This window comes from Phyllostomus discolor, chromosome 3 (assembly GCF_004126475.2).
Source record: "Phyllostomus discolor isolate MPI-MPIP mPhyDis1 chromosome 3, mPhyDis1.pri.v3, whole genome shotgun sequence".
Taxonomy (NCBI): domain Eukaryota; kingdom Metazoa; phylum Chordata; class Mammalia; order Chiroptera; family Phyllostomidae; genus Phyllostomus; species Phyllostomus discolor.
The window spans coordinates 141,837,638-141,861,735 of NC_040905.2; the positions used below are offsets into that span (position 1 = coordinate 141,837,638).

Sequence of the window (24,098 nt, forward strand, 5' to 3'; positions counted from 1 at the left end):
TTAAATGGTTGTAAGGATGCACAAATAACTTAGAACTTCAACAAAGAAACATCAAGCATAAAAAGAACATAGAAACCATTAAAAATTAAGAAATGAAGAATACAATATCTGAAAGGAAGAATATGCTAGAAGGAATAAACAGCAGGATAGATGAAGCATAAGATCAAATCAGTGATTTGGAAAACAAGGTAGCAGAAAATGCCCAATCAGTGCAGCAAAAAGAAAAAAGGTTAAGGAACCTTTGCAACAACATTAAGTGTAACAAATTTTGCATTATAGGGGTACCAAAAAGAAAAAAGAGAGCAAAGGATTGAGAACCTGTTTTAAGAAATAATGACCAAAAAGTTTCCTACCTGGTAAAGGAAAAAGACACAAAAATTGGGAAACATACAGAGTCCCAAACAGGATGAACCCAAAGAAGCACACACAAAGGCACAACATAATTAAAATAGCAAAGTTTAAGGACAAAGAGAGTCTTTTTTAAAAAGATTTATTTATTTATTTTTAGAGAGGGAAGGGAGGGAGAAAGAGAGAGAGAGAGAAACATTAATGTGTGGTTGCTGGGGGCCATGGCCTGAAACCCAGGCATGTGCCCTGGCTGGGAATCAAACCTGCGATTCTTTGGTTCACAGCCCACACTCAATCCACTGAGCTATGCCAGCCAGGGCAGGACAAAGAGAATCTTAACAGCAGCAAGAAAAAGACAAGTTACCTACAAGGGAGCTCCAATAAGACTGTCAGCTTGCTTCTCAGCAGAAACACTTTATGCCAGATGACATTGGCATGAAATATTCAAAGTGATTAAAAGCAAGGATCCACAAGCAAGACTACTTACCCAGCAAGGCTATCATTTAAAATTAAAAGAGAAATAAAGAGCTTCCCAGAGAAGACAAAGCTAAAGGAGTTCATTACCACCAAACCAGTATTTCAAGAAATATTAAAAGGTCTTCTTTAAGAGGAAGAGGAAAAAGAGAAAAAGAAACACCAGAGGAACATAGTTATAAGGATTAAAATTGCAATAAATACATATCTATCAAAAGACATAGGTTAGAAGCATGGATAAGAAAACAAGACCCATGTATATGCTGTCTACAAATGATCCATCTCAGATTGAAAGATATACACAGACTAAAAGTAAAGGAATAGAAAAAGATATTTCATGCAAATGGAAATGAAAAAAACTGGGGCAGAAATAATTATATTTAACAAAATAGACTTTAAAACAATGGCTATTATAAGAGACAAAGGACATAATGATAAAGGGGTCTATACAATGAGATGATATAATCTTTGAAAGCATGTATGCCCTCAATATAGGAGCACCTAAATATATAAAGCAAATATTGATGGACAAAAAGGGAGAGAGCAACAGAAATATAGTCAAAGTAGGGGATTTTAATACCACATTGACATCAATGGATAAATTTTCCAGAAAGAAAAACAAGTAAAAATTACACTAGATCAGATAGATTTAATTGATATCTTCAGAGTATTTCATGCCAAAGTAACAGATACACATTCCTTTCAAGCACATGAGACATTTTCCAGGGGAGATAATGTTAGGTCATGAACCAAATCTCAATAAATTTAAAGAGACAGGAATCATATCAAGCATCTTCTCTGAAAACAATGGTATGAAATTAGGAATCAATTGGAGGAAAAAATACTGAAAACATACAAACACATGGAGTCTAAATAACATGTTACTAAACAATGAATGGGTGAACCATGAAATTAAGGAAGAAATCAAAAGATACCTTGAAACAAATAAAAATAAGAACACAACCCAAAATATATGGGACACAATGAAACAGTCCTAAGAAAGACATTCATAGCATTACAGGTCTATCTCAAAACAAGAAAAATATCAAATAATCTGACTTTACATTGTTTGAAAGGAATTTCAAACAGAACAACAAACCAAACCCAAAGTAGTAGAAAGAAAGAAATAATGAAGATCAAAGCAAAAATAAATGTACTGGAGTGTAAAACACAATACAAAAGATCAGTGAACTCAAGGGCTGGTTCTTTGAAAAGATAAACTAGACTGACAAACCTTTAACCAGACTCATCAAAAAAAAAAAAAAAAAAGGGAGAGATCCCAAATAAATAAAATCAGAAATGAAAAAGGAGAAATAACAACTGACTCCACAGAAATACAAGGGACCATAAGAAAATATTTTTTAAAAATATGGCAAAAAATTGCACATCTTGGCAAAATTAGATAAATTCCTAGAAACATACAATCCTCCAAAACTTAATCAGGAAGAATCAGAGTTTTTAATAGACCAATTACATCTAATGAAATTGAAACAGTAATCAGAAAACTCCCAACTAACAAAAGGCTTGCACTTCATGGCTTCACAGGTGAATTCTACCATACAATCAAAGGAGTGCTAAAATTTACGCTCCTCAAACTATTCTAAAACATTTGGGGGAAGGGAAGAATTTTAAGCTCATTTTACATAGGCAACATTATCCTAATCCCAACACCAGGTAAACACACTATAAAGAAGGAAAATTAAAGGCCAATATCCCTGATGAATACAGGTGCTAAAGTCCTCAACAAAATATTAGCAAACCAGATCCAGTAATACATTAAAAAGATCATACATCTTGATTAAGTGAGATTTATTCCAGAGATTCAAGATTTGTACAATATCTACAAATCAATAAACATGATACACCAATAAACAAAAATGAAAGATAAAATTACATAATCATCTAAAAGATGCAAAAAAGTGATAAAATCCAGCACCCACTTATGATAAAAACTCTCACAAAATGGAAATAGAGGAAATACTTCAACATAATATCTGACAAAGTCACAGCAAACATCATAGTCAATGGGAAAAAATTAAAAGCATTTCCCTTAAGATCAGGAGCAAGATAGGGATGTCCATTTGCACCACTCTTATTCTACATAGTTCAGGAAGTCCTAGCCACAGCAATCAGCAATAAGAAATAAATAAAAGGCATCCAAATTGGAAAGGAAGAAGTTAAACTGTAATTATTTGAAGATGACATAATAAAATATATAGAAAACCCTAAAGATTTCACCAAAAACCTACTAGAAGTGATAAATGAATTCAGTAAAGTAGCAGGAGACAAAATAAATATCTACAAATCAGTTGTATTTTTATACACCAATAATGAACTATCAGAAAAGGAAATTAAGAAAGCAATCCCATTCACAACTGTTTCAAAAAATAAAATATCCAGGAATAAATTTAACCAAGGGTATAAAAGACCTGTACTTAGAAAATTACAAGATGCTGAAGAAAGAAATTGAAGAATATCCAAATAAGTGTAAGGATTACATCATGTTCATGGATAGGAAGAATTAACATCATTAACACATCCATACTACACAAAGCAATGTCTAGATTTCATATAATTGCTATTAATATACCAATGATATATTTCACATAACTAAGAAAAACACTCCAAAAATTTATATTAACCCTAAATAACCACAACAATCTTGAGAAAGAAGAACAAAGCTAGATGAATCTTATTACCTGGTATCAAAATATACTACAAGTCCACAGTAATCAAAACAGCAAGGTACAGACATAAAAACAGATATATAGATCAATGGGAAAGAAATTCCAGAAATAAATCCATGACTTTATGGTCAATTAATATTCCTCAAAGGAGACAAAAATATACAATGAGGTAAAGACAATCTATTCAATAAATGCTGTTGGGAAAATTGGACAGATATGTGCAAAAAAAATGACACTAGGCCACCTTTTTACACCATTAACAAGAATAAACTCAAAATAGATGAAAAACTTAACTTAAATGTTAGATTCAACCATAAAAATCCTAGAAGAAAACATAAGTAGTAAAATATTATAGAAATAGTTTTTCTGATATGTCTCCCTGGGCAAGGGAAACAAAAAAATAAATAAGCAAATAGTATTATATCATACTAAAAGGTTTTTGCATAGTAAAGGAAACCAGCAATGAAACAAAAAGACTACTGGATGGGAGAACATATTTGTCAATGATACATCTGATAAGGGCTTAATATCCAAAATACATAAAGAGCTTATACAACTCAACACCAAAAAAACAAAGAATCAAATTGAAAAATGGGCAAAGGATCTGAAAAGACACTTCTCCAAAGACGTCATACCAGATGGCCAATATACATTTGAAAAGATGCTCAATATGACTAATCCTCGGAGAAATGCAAATTAAAACCTCAATGAGATATCACCTCACACTTGTCAGAATGGCTATCAACAGTAAATCAACAAACAACAAGTGTTGGCCAGGACATGGGGAAAAAGGAATCCTAGTACACTGTTGTTGGGAATTCTAATTGGAGCAGCCACTGTGGTAAACACTATGGAGTTTCCTCAAAGATAAAAATGGAACTGCCTTATGACTCAGCAATTCCACTCCTGAGGATATATCCAAAGAAACCCAAAACACTGTTTTGAAAGAATATATTCACCACTATGTTCAATCTCCAGTGTTATTTACAATAGCCAAGATTTGGAAGGAGCCCAAGTGCCCATCAAAAGATGAGTGGATAATAAAGCTTTATATTTACAAAATGGAGTACTAATTGGGCATAAAAAGAAGGAAATCTTACCTTTGGTGACAGCATGAGTGGACCTGGAGAGAATTGTTAAGTGAAATAAGCCAGTCAGAGAAAAACAAATACGCTGTGATTTTATTTATATGCAGAGTCTAATGAACAAGGTAAACAAAATAGAAACTGACTCACAGATACAAAAAACTGACAACTGTCAGAGGGGAAGGGAGTTGAATTGCTGGGTGTAAAAGGTAAAGGTATTAAGCAAAAACAAAACAAAACAAAACAAAACCCTTATAGACAGAGACAACAGTATGGTGATTACCAGAAGGAAAGGGGGGTGGAGGAAGGTAGAAGGTGGTAAAGGGTAAATAGATGGTGATGGAATGAGACTTAACTTTGGGTGGTGAATACACAATACAATACACAGATGATACATTATAGAACTGTATACCTAAAACCTATATAATTTTATTAATATCAGCCCAAAAAATTCAATAAAAAATTTTTTAGAAATAACCAAAAAAATATTCTGCAACTAGACAACTGAAATTAAAAATATTACTATGTGTACTTAGAAACAGAGTGGAGATAACAAAAGAAAGAGACAATGAATTTTAAGCTGCATCAATAGGCATCCAACCTGAAGAACATGGATAGGGAAAATTAGAAAGAAATGATTAGTCTGAGGGACCTAAGGGACAATAAAAAGGTCTAGCACATTAGTATTTGGGGGTCCTAGGAAGGACTATGGGAGAACACTAGAATATTCCCATTCATAAAATCTTAGTGATTTCTTGAGCCAGGCATGGGCTGGAATGAGTTCATAAATGTACTTTTATAAACCTGGATCTAGCGACACATTCACTGTGAAGCTGATGAAGCTAGATTCCTTCTTGGATGCACGCCCTCCTGGGCCTTTATAGTGTTTACAACATGTACATGTTTTTTTTTAACTTGCGTATGATTTTATTATTCCTTTTTTGAAAGGGGACTGGACTGCCCCCCACCTGGGAGCACTTTTTACTATAAGGTGCACAATTCTGAGACCAGGTATGATTCCTGCACTGCTGTGTCTCCCTCAGTGTTCTGTGGCAGCAGGTAAAATATTTAGAGGGCGTTGAATGAGGTTTTGTAGGTAGCTGCAGCTTACTTTTGTGTCACTCTTCTCACTGCCCTCTTATTCCAAGCCTCTAAAGCTGTGCTATTCAGTATGGTAGCCACTTAACTATGTATGGCTGTGAAGCACTTAAAATACAGCTAGTCCCAAGTGACATTTCAAGGACTTAGTGTGAAAAAAGGAATGTAAAATATCTCATTAGTATTTCTTAATGATTACTTATTGAAATATTTTTATATAGTAGGTTAAATAAACTGTTAAAATTATTTCACCTATTTCTTTCACTTTTTAAATGTGGCTACTAGAAAAATTTTAGGTACGGATGTGTCTTGCTTTTATTTCTATTGAACTGCCTTGCCCTAGAGCATTGTTATCAGGTTGCTGGGACCCCATCATAGCTCCCAATAGTGCGAGATACGGAAAAAGCTGACTTCTGAGGTAAAAACTGAAAATCCTTTGAGCTCTGGCTAATTCACTCCATTAATATTCATTAGAAAATATCTTGCATATTTGGCTACGGGTTCAGGTTCATGTTAAGCTACTGTGTTACAGTAGATGTGAAATACATACTGCAAAATGGATGGGAACCACATGCCTTTGTGCCTCATCAAATGGGAGAGTATATTTTAGAAAGGGCAGAGGGAATCTTTGAGTAGGGGAAGTTAGGACTTCATGAAAAAGGCCCACAAAAGATAAGAGCTTAACTTTCTCAATTTTCAAATTCCAAATCCTGTCTGGATCTGACCTGAAAGGGCTGATATTTATGATGCATTGAAAAAACAAATCTATGGCCTTCCAACTTAAAGTGTGGTCTGAAAACCAACAGCATGAGCACCATGTGGGAGCTCCTTAGCAAGGCAGAACTGCAGGCCCCAGTCCAGACTCATGAAATCAGAAACTGTGTTTTAATAAGATCCCCAGGTGGTGTGTATAAAAAGCACTCTTCTATGAGGTTCAGAGTCTTCATGTGAAACCATAATTAACTTTAAATCAAAACCCTGTAGTTCAGCAATGGATAGAGAGCTGACTGAGAAGTCCAAGTATATCCTACACTATGATTTCCAATAAGCGAGACCTCCTTGATAGACCTGCTAGGACTTTTGCTGTCCAGCGGTATGATTTGTGCATACCTTCATTGCACTGCAGACTCTTCCAGCCTGTGGCACAGGAACACCCATAGGGGTCTGGGAGGCAGAACACGTAGGACTTGCATCCCTCTGGCCCACTACACCTTTCTTTACAAGTTCTGCCAAATGTGTGCAGTTCACAAGCTTTAGGGGGAGAAAAAGATGATTAAGAGTCAAATATGCAACCCTTTGATATGCATAATTCTTCTTTTAAAGGGTCTCTCTTAAACCACTGAACATGGCAAATAATGTAATCTCAGCTGTCGTATGGGCAGGGTGAACACACGCTTATGGTCCCTTTTACAGACAACGAAACTGCCCCAGAACCCAGTCATGCAGGTTTTGTACAGCACAAACCTAGGGGGTGACACACCACAGACCTTGTAGACTTATGTATGTATTGCAACTTTACAATAGTTGACAATAAAAAGCCTTTAGCAAAGGGCACTTTTTTTTTAAATTCACACAATGGCACCACAGGCCTTATGGAGGCCAGTTAACTTCCATTCCCAACTCTGTCCAAATATAAAACTCTAGATCCAATGATGTCTTTTTAAATCCACAACTCACTCATCAGGTACTCTTGACTCACCCTTCTCACATGTTCTCCCCATAAACCCAGGAGGGCAAATGCATTCTCCAGTATCTTCATGGCAGACACCATTATTCATACATGCAGTGCAGACACGGTTACAGTCAGGTCCCCACTTCTGAGCTTCACATCCTTTTGTTAAGGAAAACAAGGCTGTAGTGAGTAAAGCTCACTGACAACTCTGCTGCATGTTAGTCATTTTAGTGGATGCTAGTGAATAAATATAAATAAAACATAATCTTTTCTCTTTAAAAGCTAATAATTGAATGTGGGAAACAGATATGTTTACAGGAAATAATGACAGAAACAAAGACAAAAAGTACTGAACTCTGTCTTGGGAATGGAAAAGGGCAGAAAGGAAGGCTTCCCAGAGGAGGTGGTGCATGAGCTGAATCTGCAGGACCACCTAAGTAGCAGAGAAGATAGGACTGCAAAGTGTGTTCAGGTGAATGTGAGGCCAAAAGTAGGGCTTGGCATGCTCAGGGAGCTTCAGGCGTGGTTACAGACTATCTAGGGCAGTGATTTTCAAAGTGTGATCCTTAATCTGAAGTGTATCTCTACTACCTGAGAATCTATTAGACATGCAAATTTCAGACTCCCTGCCCATAACCCACTGAGGAGAAACTCTGGTGGTGGTCTAGCAATCAAAACTTAACAAGTCTTCTAGATGATTCTGAATTAAGCCAGAGTTTGAGAACCTCTGGCCAAGAGTATGTGGAGAAGAGATATAGCTAAAAAGGGAAGATAGTAACATCCACCCATTTTTTCAGGCAGAAAACATGAAAAGTGAAACAAAATACACAAACCTAAAGTACATGGATGATAAAATGCTCCTAGCTTCATATTTTCTGGTTAGTTCTCTCCAGCACTTGATGATTTTAGATTGTTAATTATGTCCAAGGATAACTTGGAAAAACCAGGCAGTTTGGGGTGACCTTTTGTGCTCAGGAATTTTATTTAATTTTTCTTCTGAGCATCTTTGTCCCTGCATGTTAATTTCATGACGGTTAAGCTTGGACCTGTGCCCACAGCTGACGTAACTTTGTAATTTCTTTGGCAAGAACTACTGATTATCAGTATTTTCTCTAAAATAATCAGGAGGACTGTCAACACAGACCTTTTCTTACAGGCTTCCACTTACTAGATAAAGCTACAAAATGCCTAAAAGCTAATATTTACATACCTTAATATATAAAAGGAAAAATAATTGTGTACAACTCATGATTTCTTAAGAGCCTGACACCAGGTTATTTGCCCACGGTGAAGATTAACCATAGTAAAAGCTGGAGAAGAAAACAGGCGTCCTGTCACATTAAACTGTCTCTAGCCCTGTATGTAACTGTCCTTAGACCCGTCCCAGCTTCACAGCAGATCCTGGGAAGGAGAAGCAAATGAAGCTCCAGGGAATAACGGGGTGATGTCTTAGGGATGGAGAAGTCAGGAAAAGAGTTTGTTGATAAGTAACAAGCATGCAATTGTTATTTACTTAAAAAGCCTAATGGTTTTGTACTTTAGGAAACTACATATTCATGGCATACAGAGAAAAATTCTATAAATTTGGTGCTTGTGAAGAATCTTTTGTCAGGAAGAAAACTTATACTAAAAAGAAATCCTATAAACACAACCAGTGTGATTTTTACTACACAGTCTTTAAACACTGACTGTTCCTAGGCTTCAGTGCATCCTGGAGAGAGACGCCTCCAGTTATGAGAAACAGATAATTGCCTTCAAATGCTGAGACATCAGAGATGTCACACTGGGGGAAAATGCTTTAAATGGGAAACTGCACTGAACTCAAACTTCTTAGAATGATTTTAGATATTAGCAGTAATTCTAAAACAGTTTCACTGAAATACTCCTAAGAGCAAAAGAGAATAAACATGTGCTCCTAGTAATCTGAGTAAGAGATAACTTGAAGATCTAAATGTACTTAGTCTCTTGCTTTAAGAGTCTTGCTTTAAGAGCTTTTTTAAAAGTCCAGGTGAATTTTAAATTCCAGTCTATGCTAAGTCAATTTTTAAAGCTTTAAGCTTTTTACCATATATCAACATCTGATTATTTCTGGAAAACCTGCCCATCTATCCCTGACTCTGAGCACCATGGTACATTTGCTATATCAGACTGGAGAGAAACCATCTAAGAAATGAATATGAATTGTGCCCTTGCTGTGCAGACTTTCTGAGTGTAGTAGAGTGGTGTTGGGGGTGTCATCTGCCCAAACTAGATGAACCACACTTTTCATACTTCCATAGTCATATTGCAATACTTGTTTATGTATATATGTGCGTGTGTTTGTGTGTATTTGCTCTAATCGGGAATTACCCAAGGGACAGTGGCTCATTTGATTATCCTTGTATTCTCAACACCAACATAATGTCTGACACAGTTAGAATCAACACATATTTGCTGAGTGAATGAACAAATGAATGAATAAGTGAATACAATGCAAAGCAAAATAAATACTCTTCATGAGTTAGAGATCCCAATCATTAGGGAATGACAAAGCATTTCAAGTACTTAGGCCTAAACCTGAATATTTAATATCATGGATACCTCACATGGCTAGGGAAAACTCAGGGCAATTGTTTTTGTTTTGTACAGATCGGTTTCTTGCAAAAACTACTAGTGATGATTACTTCCCATTTTGATAGCTATAATGGGGTAGGGGTAGTTTCCACTAGTTCTAACTCCTGCATATTTTAATTCTGAAAATAGAAACCATACTGAGAGTTAAATGATCTGGACAGTGTAGGATTTATAGGAGACATTTAATAAGATATTATACCAACCCAGAAGGCCCACCTCATCCCCCTGTAGGACACCTATCAGGGATACTGCCCAGGTAACTGATTTCCTTTTTGTGTGAGAATGGTGTTGTTATTCAAGTATGAGATCCTAGTGCCTACACCATAGTATGTAGCTCCACCCTTATCTAGAGCTTGTTGGTTAGGTGAATAGACATCTAGCATATGTTAGTTAGACCAGTTTTATTCTTTGTCGTGGGAAGTCAAAATGTGGAAGTAAAAGACACATCACTGAAGTTAGGGAAATGATCGGTAGCATCCTACAGAGAAAGCCCACTCTTTCCCAGCAGTGCTGAGCCCCAGATCATCCTTGGAGCCTATCTTTTCTGAAAAGTTACTTGTCAGCTTTTCCATCAATTTTCTAAGAGTCCTTTGCATACTTCCAACAAGTTCTTGGCTTTTGCTTAAGTAGCCAGAGTCAGTTTGTTACTTGCAACTAAAAATCCTAGCAACTACGCCATCACAGATGGTGGCTTCTCAGTCACTTACTCCGGACGATCAGCCTGGTGAAGGCTGAGGTGAAGAGGTTTCCTCCTATGTATCTGGCTGAGTACACTCCAGCATCCTGGGGCTGAGCATGAGGCAGATGCACTTCTAAAATATCAGGTACTTCATGCCGGGGCACCGAATGGATGAAGGAACCTGGTGAAGGAGAAGAGTAGGGAATAATAGATAACATTCAAACACTCCTTTTTCTTTGCCTGCCTCCTCTACTTGATCAGCTTTCCATGACCCAATAGAAAATATGCTCTAGCATACTGAATGTAGAAGAATGAAAAGGCTGAGCTGCTCATTGCTTCCCAACAGTCAAGAAAGGTATGGTGATAGAGCAGATAGGCCGTGGGATCTACTGCCAAATGAATGAAGATGGGGGTAGATTAAAGTTTTTATCTTCTGCAGGGAGAGCTGAACAGGCAAATCTGGGTAGGAAATAACCCTGCCAACTAATCAATTGACCAGAAGATACCTAGAATTACTACTCTAATCTGGAAGTCCTATTTACCCGCAGAACTCAGAATAGTCCCCAGAAATATTTTAGTGGAATCAGGTAACTGCCTTCAAGTGGTGCCAAACTGTAATTGGATGGAGACAGATTTGGATTGCATAGTTAAGACCCTGAGAATGATTGGCAGTTGGCTTTCCAGGCTTACTGTGGTCATTTTCTTAACTTTGCAATCAAACAAGCAAACATTTTACAAGGCAGAATTTGGACCCCACTTATCACATCACAGTGGGGTTTATTGTACATTTATAATTCATATTGTACATTCATATATGTATAAGTATCTCTATTTTATGTAAGTCACCAAATACATTGCCAAAGAGAGCTTCTATTACATAATATGATTATCTTGTACCATAGTGGCTTTACTTCAAACATCTGCTCCTAAGACTGCAATAACATAATGACCTAAAATGTTTTGTGCTATCTGATATCTCACACCAAACACATACTCACCATTTTTGTAAATCACTGCATCTTCTTCTTTAATCAACACCTTTTTGAAAGATATATTCACATTATCTCCCCTGTCCACAGTCATTGTTAAAGTAGCTGGTAAGAAGGAAGCTTTTAAGAGAGACAGAGAAAACAAATGAGAAAATGAGGTTACATTTTTTCCAGGAGCAATTGAACCTTGAACTTTAGACAGTGAGGGCTGGCCCTGAACCAGAGTCACCTGGTTTTGATGATATGAAAAACAGTGGTAGCTAATGGGTTTTAACCTTTCTTAAGGTTATTTTTTTAAAGACTCTGATGAAAGGAAGGGTTATTTCCTCTATAAAAATGTAAATATATGCACACAACATATGTATGTACATTTTTTTCTGTGCAACTAGGAGGGATGTGAAGACTGTTGGTTAATACCTATTACCAAACTAATACCTGATATTAACTATAAACTTATTCACTATGAATCTGCCATCCTTCTCCAATGCCTAGAGAGTTTCCTCAAAGCTGAATAGAATATAACTGGCCAGATATTTGCCAAATGGCTTTTCCCTTGGTCCTTTGGGGTTATTGCTGCTCTACATAATTCCCATTGCTTTAGAATGCCCCAAGCATTGCTCAAATAGAATCACTACAATGCTGTACTTATTATTAATGGTGTAAATATCGAAGTATTGAAAAATAGGGCAAAGATTGGGTCCAGCATCTTGCCTTTCATCCTTTAGCTATCTATATATGAGCTGACATGGTCATAAGACTGAAGTACTGAGATGAAACTGAAAGGGTATTGTATATTTGACTTATAAAATCATTTTGGAAACTCCTATCTCTGCTTTAAGCTTGGAACAAAACATTGCCTGAGCTCCTTGTTTGGGGGGACAAGATGTGTGAACAAAATCATCTAACATTCTCCCAACTACAATAGTTCCTAAATTCCTTTAACTTATACCATATTTGGCAGAGAGCCACAACTACAAGAATAAGGGAGATTAACTCTGGGCTTTAAATTAAGCCAATTTTAAAAATGCCATCTTTATTGAGGTATAATTGACACTGAAGTTACACCAACATAAAAAATGTAAGGATAATCACTAAAAGAAGAGAAACAGAATGCATAACTTTCCTAAATATGAAGGGAGGGAAGAATGGAAGAAACCAGAAGACATGTCCCTGACTGCCAAGGTACATTAATGTTATAGAAACTGTTCTCATTATATTATCAATGGCTGGACTTTTTCTGTACAGACCTTGTAAGATTGAGAATAAAGAGATATAAAAATATATACTGAACAATTAACTATAAGAAGCTAATATTGCAATATTTATATCAGACAAAAAAATCTTTTCTGAAGTCAAAAAATAATTTTAGGGATAAAGTTGGTCTTTACATGATGAGAAAAAGAAACAATCCAACAGGTAGATTTAATTATCCTGAACTTGTATAGCACCTAACAACAGAGCTTCAAAACCCATGAAACAAAAACTGACAGAATTAAACAGAGAGTGACAAATCTGCAAGCGTTACAGAAACATTTAAGAACTGATTAACCAAACAGTCCAAAATTAGTAAGGACAAATATAGATTTGAGTATGACAATTAAAGATCTGTTGGATATTCATGGACCCCTGTCCATAGCTACCTGAATACATGTTATTTTGAAGTATATTGCCTTGCTATTAAGCCACAAAGCACGCCTCTATAAATAATGAAGAATAACTATCCCATAGAACAAATTCTCTGATTAGAATGCACCTAAATTAGAAATCAATAACAAAACACCTTGTACCCTAACATCTGACTCCCTATGGACTGGTTTTTAGGTAGGGTGGCTTGAGAAGAAGCAAGTGCTTAGAGAGCTACACTGTGAGGGCTGGAGATGCCTCTGAACCATGCTCAGGATCCAGGCTTTAGGTTTGTCTGCTTGCTTTCCTCTGTGACTGCTGACCCCGGCATGGTGCCCTGCTAGGGCTCCCATATAAATGTCTTGGTGCAGACAGTGGCAAGGACAAACCCAGAGGGAGAATGGTGTAGACCAAAGGGTACTGTGAGCCTTAGGATAAGACAGTCCTGGGTTTGAGACTGCCCTCTACCACACACTGTGCCTATTTGAGCAAGTTATGTAGCCTTTGAACATCACAGTTTCCTCATCTGTAAATTGGAAGTAAAAACATTTACTTTGAAATGTTGTCAGAAATATTAAATGATGTATGCCAAGCCTCTAGGTGCTTAGAAGAGGACGGTATCCTTCCCAAGTGTAAACAAACAGCAGCACCTCTGTGCAGACATTTGTAATATGGACTTGAGTGGCAGCTTTCTCAACAGGACTGAAATAAACCAACTATGTCAGGAAGGCAGGCAGGGGGCCTAGGGTGGGGACTTTGGTGGGCTCCTTCTCACAGTGACAAGGAGCTTTTTTTTTTTTTTTTTTAGCAATCCTCAAATGTGTAGCTTTTGCTTTCTGTAGCATACTCCTGGGTTTCTGTGATATCTTTTTTCTGACCATTTCATGCTGTTGTTCCTTTCTTTGGGGTCTGTTTGTATTTTCTGCCCCTTTGTGTGAAGATTGCTTAGCTAACCATGGGACATCTCACTAAAAATTGTATCTGAAAAGGAACCAAGATTCCCCCCTATGCTCAACTCCAATGTGCTTTTCTTTTATCCCACTCTGTGGCTCTTTATTATTTCAGGCTGTGCCCTTTAAGTTCCCTATTTTCTTAGGTAGGAACAGTCACACCAGAGTTCCACTGCTGTCTAGCCTGCTACCTCCTGCATTAATGTTTCTAGGCTATTTATACTTTGCTAAGTGTTGTACTTCAAGCTTCCTAATGACACAGGAGCCCAGCTTTGACATGGTACACAAAGATCAATCTCATTTGTCTTGACTGCATCATGAAAACAATAATCACCACTCAATAGTGCCTATGAATACCAGACATTGTTCTAAGAACTTTACACATATTTAATTTCATAATATATCTGTGAAGTAGACACTGTAATTATCCTAATTTTACAAATGAGTAAAGTAAGGTACAGGGAGGTTGCGTAACCTGTCCAAGATCACACAGCAAGTTCATGGGAGAGCCAGGACTGGAACCAGGTAATTTGGCTCCAGAGACTTTTCACAGGTTATATAGAGTTAGTCCTCTAAGCGCTTAAAGTCCCACCATGTCCTTTTATAAAGGAGGTTGCTGAGACCTAGGTTAGAAGGTGAGTTGCTCGAATCACTGAGATGAGCTAATGAACAGATAGAACTTCACTAAAACTATAATTCATTTATATCTAAAAACTGGAGCAGAAAATAGATGTTATAACTATAGATGTTATAACTATAACTATTGTTCTAACTACTGTTACAACTTTTATAACAACTCTTTCAACTATTTTTGAAAAAGTTGTTATTACAACTTTTAATAATTTGTAAACAAAAATGTTTCTCGTGGATGAAAAATAATTGAAAAAAATTTCAGTTGTCTCCTTTAATGATGGTTAAGGACTAGGAGTAATGAGATTTATAAGGTACTTTTATGTCCATTATTATTTTGTATAATTTCACAGAAGCCCTGTGAAAACAGGATATCCACTGTTTACTGATGTGGGAGACAGAAATAAGGGTAACTAATTTCCTTACTCAAGGCCTCCTAACGTTGAATAAATGTGGAAGTTAAGACACAAACTCAAGAGGTCCACACTTGTTCCACAACACAAATTCTCCAGGCTCATCACACTGCAGGCCTGCATCCTCAGCTCTCAATTCCTGCCATCCTGAACTACATGGGATCCTTCAAACAGTCTGTGTGATCATTCATGTCTAAGTTATGAAGTTCCTCCTTTCTTTTCTGCTCCTTCTTTTCCCCTATGTCTCACCAACTCCTACTCATTCATCAGTCTTCGTTTAGATGTTGCCTTTTCCAGGGGCCTTGCACAACCTCTGGAATCCAGGTTAAATGCCATCATAGCTGCATTTCCCCATTACAGTGCCACTCCTAAGGTGCTTCACATGCTAGACCTAGCATTGCAGGAGGGCAGGTCCATTGAATGGCAGCACAAGGTGGTGGGTAGGGTCTGGCCTGTGAGATCAAGCCAGTGTTAACCATACCAGGTCCAACAAATGGAAACCAGGTGTGCAAATATACCTAAGTTTTTACAGTAGCTATAAGCCTCATCTACTACTATGGGGTCATAGTAGTCCTCATCAGATACACATTTGGTAATGTGTATATGAAGTTGCTAGAACACACAATAAGTACCCAGGAAGTGTGAACATCATTGCTTCTGCTATGTATGGCACCAACAGAAACTTAAGAATACCTGTGTAATGAAGGAATAAATAAATGAACCTGCTTTCATATTTCTCTACTTTCTTTGTGCTTTTAACATGTTCATTTGTGTTATTTAGATAAAAATGGCTCACTCACCCCTCTCAACTTTTGTGAAAAGTTTGAGGCTCTTAAAGTAAAGCTATTTTTCAAATGAAAATAAGAAGAAAAATCACCTATATTTCTTCTGATGGACCACTCTGATAGAGATCTTAGGATATGAAAGTGTCTCAAACTTCATATCTACCTTCCTACTCCCAAATGAAATCAGCAGTACAGTTTGAATATACTGTTTTGGACTGTTTTGGATGATGCCATTGATAAAAACAGGTTGGCCGTTTGGAGCGTGAGAGCCAATTTAAGCCGTGTTTTGGCACATCTCAAATGGATTTTCCACTTCCTCCCCAGATGCACAAGTCAGCAGCAAGCAGGACTATATTGATGTTTATGCTATCCTGCCGTGCCCCTGGGCAGGCACTTCTCAGTTCCCATGATGTTTTACCAGGGACTTAATAGTTTATGAAGACAGAGTTTTAGAGGTTTCCTGATTCACTGTAAAGGATATCACTTTCCTCACACCATATTTCAGCCATTGCATGGTCAGCAAAAGAAACAGAACCAGTTCAACAGCCTGAGATGTTATTATTAAAATACAGGAAAGTACTACCTCTTTTTCTATTTTGTATAATCCTTCACAATTATTTTAATGTATGATATTAAGATTTTCTGCAATTGAGTAGGAAAATTAATGGTATCACTAAATTATTGCTTATTCTAAGACATTATAAAAATGATAATTATTGAACATTTACTGTGAGCCAGATAGTGTTTGTGATCTGATTTAATTCTCAAATGCATGTGATTCGATCTCTACCATTATATATTTTTTCAAATGAGGAAACTATGATTTTAATTAAGTAATTTGCCCTGAGTCAGATCATTCAGTTGCAGAGCTGGGCTCAAACCACATATGGCTGACTTCTACTCACATACCTCTACACTGTGTCCTGGGTTGCTTTGTAGGGTTTTGGTTGGAGTTGTACTTTATAAAACAAGTGCTCACAGTAAGAGAGGGAGGTTGACACTGCAAGTGATATACAAAGGGAAGTGCAGTGATGAGAAATACTGGCTCTGAAGTCAGATTGCTTGGCATCAAATCCCATTCCCACCATTTACAAACTGCTATTGTTATTACTATGTAACTTATTCTGCAGTGTCCCACTTTACACAAGCTTTTTAGGAATACATCTATTGTGTAAATCATATTTTATTTATTCTTAATAAAGTTGTAAATGATTCTTTTAAGGATTTTATTTATTTAATTTTATGGAGAGGGGAAGAGAGGAAGAAAGAGAGGGAGAGAAACATCAATGTTTGGTTGCACCCCCTACTGGGGACCTGGCCTGCAATCCAGGCATGTGCCCTGACTGGGAATCAAACCAGTGACCCTTTTGTTCACAGGCTAGCACTCAATCCACTGAGCTGCACCAGCCAGTGCCATATCTTACTTTAAATGCACTCATGGGAACTGGCTTCTTGCATAAATCACCTTATTTAAAACTTAAGACAATTTTGGAGGTATCATTATACCCATTTTACATATAGTGAAAAATGAGACCTACAGAGGTTAAATACATTGCCTAAGCCCACATAGCTAGTAAGTAGTGGAGCAATAATTCAAATTCAGGTGAAGGTGAATCTAAAAACCATCTTCTCTCACCTGTTTCTCACTATCCAAGCCTGCTGTTGCCCCACTTAACTGAATTTACTCTATACTTTATCTGTGCTGGCCTGAACTCTCAGTTTGAAGGGATCATTACAATTGGTTTTTGACTCCCATTGTTCTGGTTTAATACACTCTACAGGTTCTTATTTATTCATTATCAAGGACAATCCCAGGACATCCCAGAAAGGGCACAGTGGCACTTCACATTTCATTCCTGTAAAACCATTAGGGTACAGATTTCAGATTATCTTCATTCAGAATGTGGAAATATCAGCAGAAGGACATAACTCTTTATACAAATGACACATGTAAAACATAATAGAGGTGACTTTTCAGCCATGATAGCTTTGGCACACCTCACATCCCTTTGTTCAACCTCTCTTCCCTCACCGGAGAGCTACATTCCTGGGAATGTCTGTTGTGCACTTTTCCCACTCACCCTCATGTCATTTAAAGGGGAATATTACAGTTTTGCTAAGAAATCTTTTCCTTCATTTGTAATGAATAGTGATTTTATCAGTTTTGACCTTAAAATTGGCTTTTTGCCTTCAAATCTTTTAATTACCACTATTAACAAATTCAAAGCAATTTCAGGTGGACCCCAGCTAGGGTCCTACTAAACCCTTCCTATTCAAAGGATGGTCTCTCCCTGAAGCACCTTCACTTGGGCTCTTGTTAGAAATGCGCCAGTCTATCTGCCTATCCAGGCTGGGGCCCTTAGGGTAGAACAGAATCATCAAAGAATATTTGCAGCACCATCTGCTCTGAACTGTCATCAGTTTGGTGGACTGCCCTAAAGATTTAGCTTATGACCTACTTGTATTTGAAGAATGAAGCTCCATCACATCACTGCCTTGTGAGGCAGTAACAAGGAGTAATATTCTCCCTTGTAGAAGGCCTTCAAGATCCTCCTTCAAGCTTCTGGTGTTCTGTGAGCTGGGCCTGGGTACTTGACTTCTAAAATTAAATCCTGGTCTCTTTCCAAGTATTGCAGCCTGCAAAAAAGGCTGCAGTTCTCCATCCCAAAGAGGGATGAAAAGTATCTCATCCATAACGCTGCCATTTAACTGAGTAGTAGCTTTCCATTCTGATTTAGGCTCAGCTATTTGACTTGCTTTGGGCAATAGAAAGAGGCAGAAGTGAGAGGGTATAATACTGAGACTAGGTTTCAAGAAGCCTCAAGTGTTTCCACTTATTCTTGTGCACTTTTGCCATCTCCATAAGACAATACCTAGGTTAACCTGCTAAAGGCTAATATGCACAAGGAACACAGTCAGGCTAGCCCAGCCAAGGTCAAGTCTAATGAGCTGACAGCCAGCCAACACCCACACATTTGAGAAAACCCAGTCAATGTCAGCAGAGCCACCTAATCAACTCAGCTACATGGGCTCACTAGCAATAAATGCTTATATTTGCATGCCTCTGTGGTCTGTGCCACACAGCATTCTTGCAACAGAAGGTAACTGACATGTCAATAACCAATTAGGTTGAATAATTGATAGATATTTCTCTTTTTAACTTTTTATTTCTACTACATTTTTCCACTGAAGACATTAGCTTCTGTTAAGAATACTCAGGGAAAGTTAAAAAAGTAAAGAATCAAATTTTAAAAATCAATGAGAAAGCTCAAAATAACCAATAGTTTGGCAATGCATAGTTGTCTTAATTACTGTGATCTTTATATTACATACCCATAACATGTTCTTATTTCCATAAGGGCTATGGAAAGATCCGTTAGTAGAACATGTATTTCATTTCATCTTATGAACTAGGCACTATGTCTAGTGAATGGGCTTGAATGTGAGGGAGTTGGACTGGATGGTCTCTTTCATTGCTAACTTGCAGTGTACTAGAGACATCTTTGCTTACAAAAGAGGCAGACAAGGTCTTTAAGCTACTCAGCCAGCTCATGCCCAGTCTCCATGAGCAGCTGTCAAAACAAAAGGTGTGTGTGTGTATCTCAGTGGACCTCACTTGCCCATCACTCAGGGGCACATTACCTTGTTGGCGCATCTTCATGGTACGTATCTTTACCGCCTCTCCTCGAACTCGCCCTTCACAGAAGTAAGCACCGTTGATTTTACTAGCCTTTTCTCTCTTCCAAATGACTTTTTTAGCCCATTCTCTGGTCACATCTTGAGTAACTTCCAGTGGATCCTGGTGCTGGTTCATTAAGGCTTCAAAGTCTCTTCCTATGGTGAGGGGCTCCTGGGGGCGCCATCCAGTGGCAATGCAGGTGAGGGATGTTTCAGTGTCAGACACAAGGGGCAGGGAATTGATCAAGATCAGGTCCATGGCACTATCCACTGTTCCTAAAAAGAAAGAAGGATCATAATCTTTGAGGAGGGTCATTACCATGGCGCCCCACAAGATAAACTGGTGCTTACAAAGCCTTGTCTAAAAATAGCTATGTGAGCAGTCTTTTTAAAAGGCTGCTCTGATCAAATGCCTATTTTCCATAGAACAAGATCAACAACTCTTTACCATGGCATCACCCCAACCCTATTAACCACTCCTGCACCACTATACACCCTAGCTGCAATGAACTATCAGTTTTTTCCATTCTCCAAAACAAGCTGTGCACTACCTATTATAACGCCTAAGAAATTAGTGAGGCATTGAGTCAATGCTTGTTGAGATAAATTCACGGTAATGTCATTATTAATTTCAGTTAATTATTAATCAATTAATGATAGTGTGGTACTGCCAAATGATAAACTATTATAAAGAAATATATCAACAGTATACAAGTAGGTTGTATACTTGTGAATATGTGAAACACAGTTTATTCTTATATTATTATTTATTAATTATTTTATTATTTTCCATAAAAACTGTAAACCTACTTTTGCGCACTGTTTGCCACTGTGTGAAGACTCTCATCATTATCAAAGAATTGCCCAATAACATATTAAATTCCACAAGAAAAGACAGTGACTGAGAGAAATCTACATTTCTCTCTGAGCTTCATTTATGTCATTTTTAAAACAAGGTTATAAAGACCTACCTTGCGGAAGGATCCTCGGGGAGATTTAAATGAGATAAAACACATAACTTGCCAAGCACTGTGCCTGTTATACATGGGGTATGCAATGATCACTATTTCAGTTCCCTTTATTCCATTTCCTAAACACCTAGGCCCAAACCTCAACCCTTCCCAAATGTAAAAACAAAATCCTACCTGATCCTCAAAATTTACTCCACAAATGATGAAGCACATTTTAAAAAGGAAAATCATTTCATTTCTCTCTCTGTCTCTCTCTCCCTTTTGTTTTGATTTCTAAAGTTTCTTGGATGAACAAACAGAATCTGTGCCTATTCTCTCCTCTTGGTGAGTGTGGAAATGCCAGAAATGGTTGATTCCCAAGCCTACATAAAATGATTAGGAGGTCAAGCACACTGGGTGGTGAGGGCCGAATGGAGTCTCAGAGACCTTTGTGTAGTTGTAAAGTGATTCAAGTAAGCTATGTGTTATCTCGCTAAATATCCATTGTGTTTTCTCAACAACCCTGTGAAGTATGCACCATTATCTTATTTGTAAATATAAAAAAGTGAAGGTTCAAAAGACTGAGTAGCTTATTCTATCTTCCCCAGCTGTTGAAGTCAGAGCTGAAATTCAAATTCTCATATATCTTTCAGTTCCTTGGATGTACCAGGCCCTTTCCCACCTCAAAGTCTTTGCACATGGGGATCCCTGTGCCTGGAATGCATTCTGTACTCTCTGCTTGGCTGACTTCTACTCATCCTTTGGGTCTCAGCTAAAATGCCTTTCTTATAGATGGCTTCTCTGTCTATCTTACCTATAACATATCCACATTCTCATCCCATTAACTTCTAATTTAGCTTCATTTATTTCATAAAGATTGCCATAATCTGTGATTATTATTTTATTTTCCCTTCCCCTAAATGGTAAGTTTCATGAGGACGAGCATTGAAGCTGTTTTGTTCATATCGGTTTACATAAGAATATCCTGCTTAGTCTCCACATATAGAGAACTTCATATTAAGTATTTCTTGGGTGGATGGACAGATTTTATTATAGATCTGATTCAAGTCCATCTATTCACTTAGCTCTCACTTCTAGAATAATGAGGTTAAAAATGAAAGTACTCTCCTGAATCTAAATTGACTTTCTTGCCCATATTTAAAAGACTGTTTTGACAATAAGTTTACAGGGAAAAATCAAATGTAACAGCCTTTATAAAATGTGATAGAAAGATGATCAATGGTTGCTGAGCACTTGGTGCTGACTGGTATTCATTTTCTAGACCTTTTTGAAGTGCTTACCTAGGCCAAAGCACTGTACCTGCCAGGAAATCCTCCTCCAACTTGTTATTAATGGCAATTGCCAATGTTTGATGTATGCAGTGAGGTTTGAGGATGATCCTACTAGGAGTTACATTTTTATCTGACTAATTAGGAAGAATTTCTAAAAGTTAAATCTCAATGTAAGTGGGGGTTAGAGTTTCATTTTTTGCAATAACTCAAAACATGGGATTGAGGGAGAAAAATCTGGACTATAATGGGTTTCCAAGGCTAATATGAAGCACCTGTCTTTTCAGCCTCAGTGATAACTTTAGGATCCTGTGAAAGGAGAGAGGTTACAATAAGAAAAATGTTGTTAGAGAATGAGCTGGGACACCTAGCAGAATTGCAGCATCCCAAAATAACACAAGAACATAGCTCCCCTTCCACATGCACATCCAGCTCTGCCTCCGAGTGAACACCATCTCATCTCCTACACTCACTCATTCCAGGCATGCTCCCATACCGAGTCATCGAGTCATCAAGAGGAAGGAAATACTGTAATTCTTTCATCTCTGGGTCCATCCAGCCCCATTTCTAGGGCCAGTTGAGTGACTTGCCAAAACCAAGGGATCTGGTCTGAACTCACTGAACTGCACTGTCACTGGCCATGTTTTATTTAATGACTTTAGGAAATAATAAAAAAAGCAGTTGATTTGAAAGGACAACCACACTTCATCTGTAAATTGTTTCTAGGTATTGATTTGGTTTCTTTTTCCGTTTGTTTCCCCCAGCTCTCTCCTTTTACTTTCAGAGGTAGAAAGGGAAACTGTGTATCCAAGAGTCTGGATCTGACAACATTTTATTATGCTTATTCAGCATTCCAATTATAGGAAGCCCTCTTCCACCAAGTCTTCTGTCCTTTGTAACACCATTTATAATAAAATACCAGAAGGATTTTGTATGTGAGCTTTGGATATGAGAAGAAATCCTTACCAGATTCCTGGGACAGATCTTAAAAATCCTCAACTCAGTTTTCCTAAAACAAGAGTCCATATTTATACTTGTTTGTGAATGCCTAAAAAATTTCTGGAAGGTGATACATGAAACCAGGAACAAGGTGACCCATTAAGGGAGAGTTGGGTAGTTGGGGGATAGTGATGGGAGGAAGTCTCCTCATATATACATGGCTCACTTTTGAACCATTTTAATATTATCTACACATAAAAATTAAATTTAAAATTATAAATGTTATTGTGCTTCCCTTAAAAAGGTACATTTGGAAAGAAATCAAGAGCCATAGAAATGTGTGTGTCTTTCATTGTTTATCCCTACATCCTCTTCAAAGCTCCTTGGATTACATCCAAATAATGCATTTTCTCTTTCTCTCTACATTGGACTAATGATAGGAAATGTGATGTCATTCCACAATGTTGAAAAAAAAATTTTAAACATGGGTTAAAATGAAATTTAAGAAAAGGGAAATGAGAGTGGCTAAATTTAGCCTTTTAAAGAAAATAAAGGAATAGAGGTGCTACTGCAATGGGTATATCTGTAACCTGTGGATTCTTAAAAGAGTTCTATGCAATTGCAGGGCTGGAATCTTCTATTAGAGACATTTTCCTACCAACAATTGCCAAAAGTTAGATCCCATCTGGGCTCACACAAATATCAGTCCCTGTGCCTATCACCTTTCCCCACAGGACAGCATTAACCTTTCCAGTCATGGTGAGTTGTTTCATGACAGCCACAGTCTGATGGGCTCTGATCAAATTCATTAATTAGTTCAATTTACACTTCTATCATCAAGGCTAAGAGTTCGCTATAAGTAAAAGTAAGATGCATATTGAATTTCATACATCTTATATGTTTTGGAGTTTGACAGTATTTTTTCCTAAACAAAGACCTTGCAAACACTTTTCAATATTTGCATAAAATGTGTTTTGTTCACAAGGAAATGCTTGCCATATTAACATGGTGTCTGCCAAGTTAACAAATAATTGCTCATCACAATTGGAGCACACCAGTATCCTAAAATGCTGTTTTGTTAATTGTATTTTTTTGTGATCAGCATCTAGTCTTTACAGTAACATTTTCTCACTAAATCATGTTATGGCACACTCAAAATGTTTTTTAAGTCTTATATTTGCATTTAGATTTTCTTG

At 37.3% G+C, this 24,098-nt stretch overlaps 1 protein-coding gene across 3 annotated transcripts in view; it reads right to left on the reverse strand.

Moving 5' to 3' along the window:
* The window catches only part of TEK (TEK receptor tyrosine kinase), a 105,195-nt gene that overhangs the window by 43,124 nt on the left and 37,973 nt on the right, over positions 1–24,098 (reverse strand). For all 3 annotated transcript variants that reach the window (XM_036021528.1, XM_036021529.1, XM_028514517.2), the window contains exons 2-6: positions 19,689–20,000; positions 11,655–11,765; positions 10,685–10,837; positions 7,392–7,523; positions 6,803–6,943 (exon numbers count right to left, since the gene is read on the reverse strand). In XM_036021528.1, the coding sequence (XP_035877421.1) occupies positions 6,803–6,943; positions 7,392–7,523; positions 10,685–10,837; positions 11,655–11,765; positions 19,689–20,000 (849 nt within the window). The remainder of the gene's footprint in view (positions 1–6,802; positions 6,944–7,391; positions 7,524–10,684; positions 10,838–11,654; positions 11,766–19,688; positions 20,001–24,098) is intronic.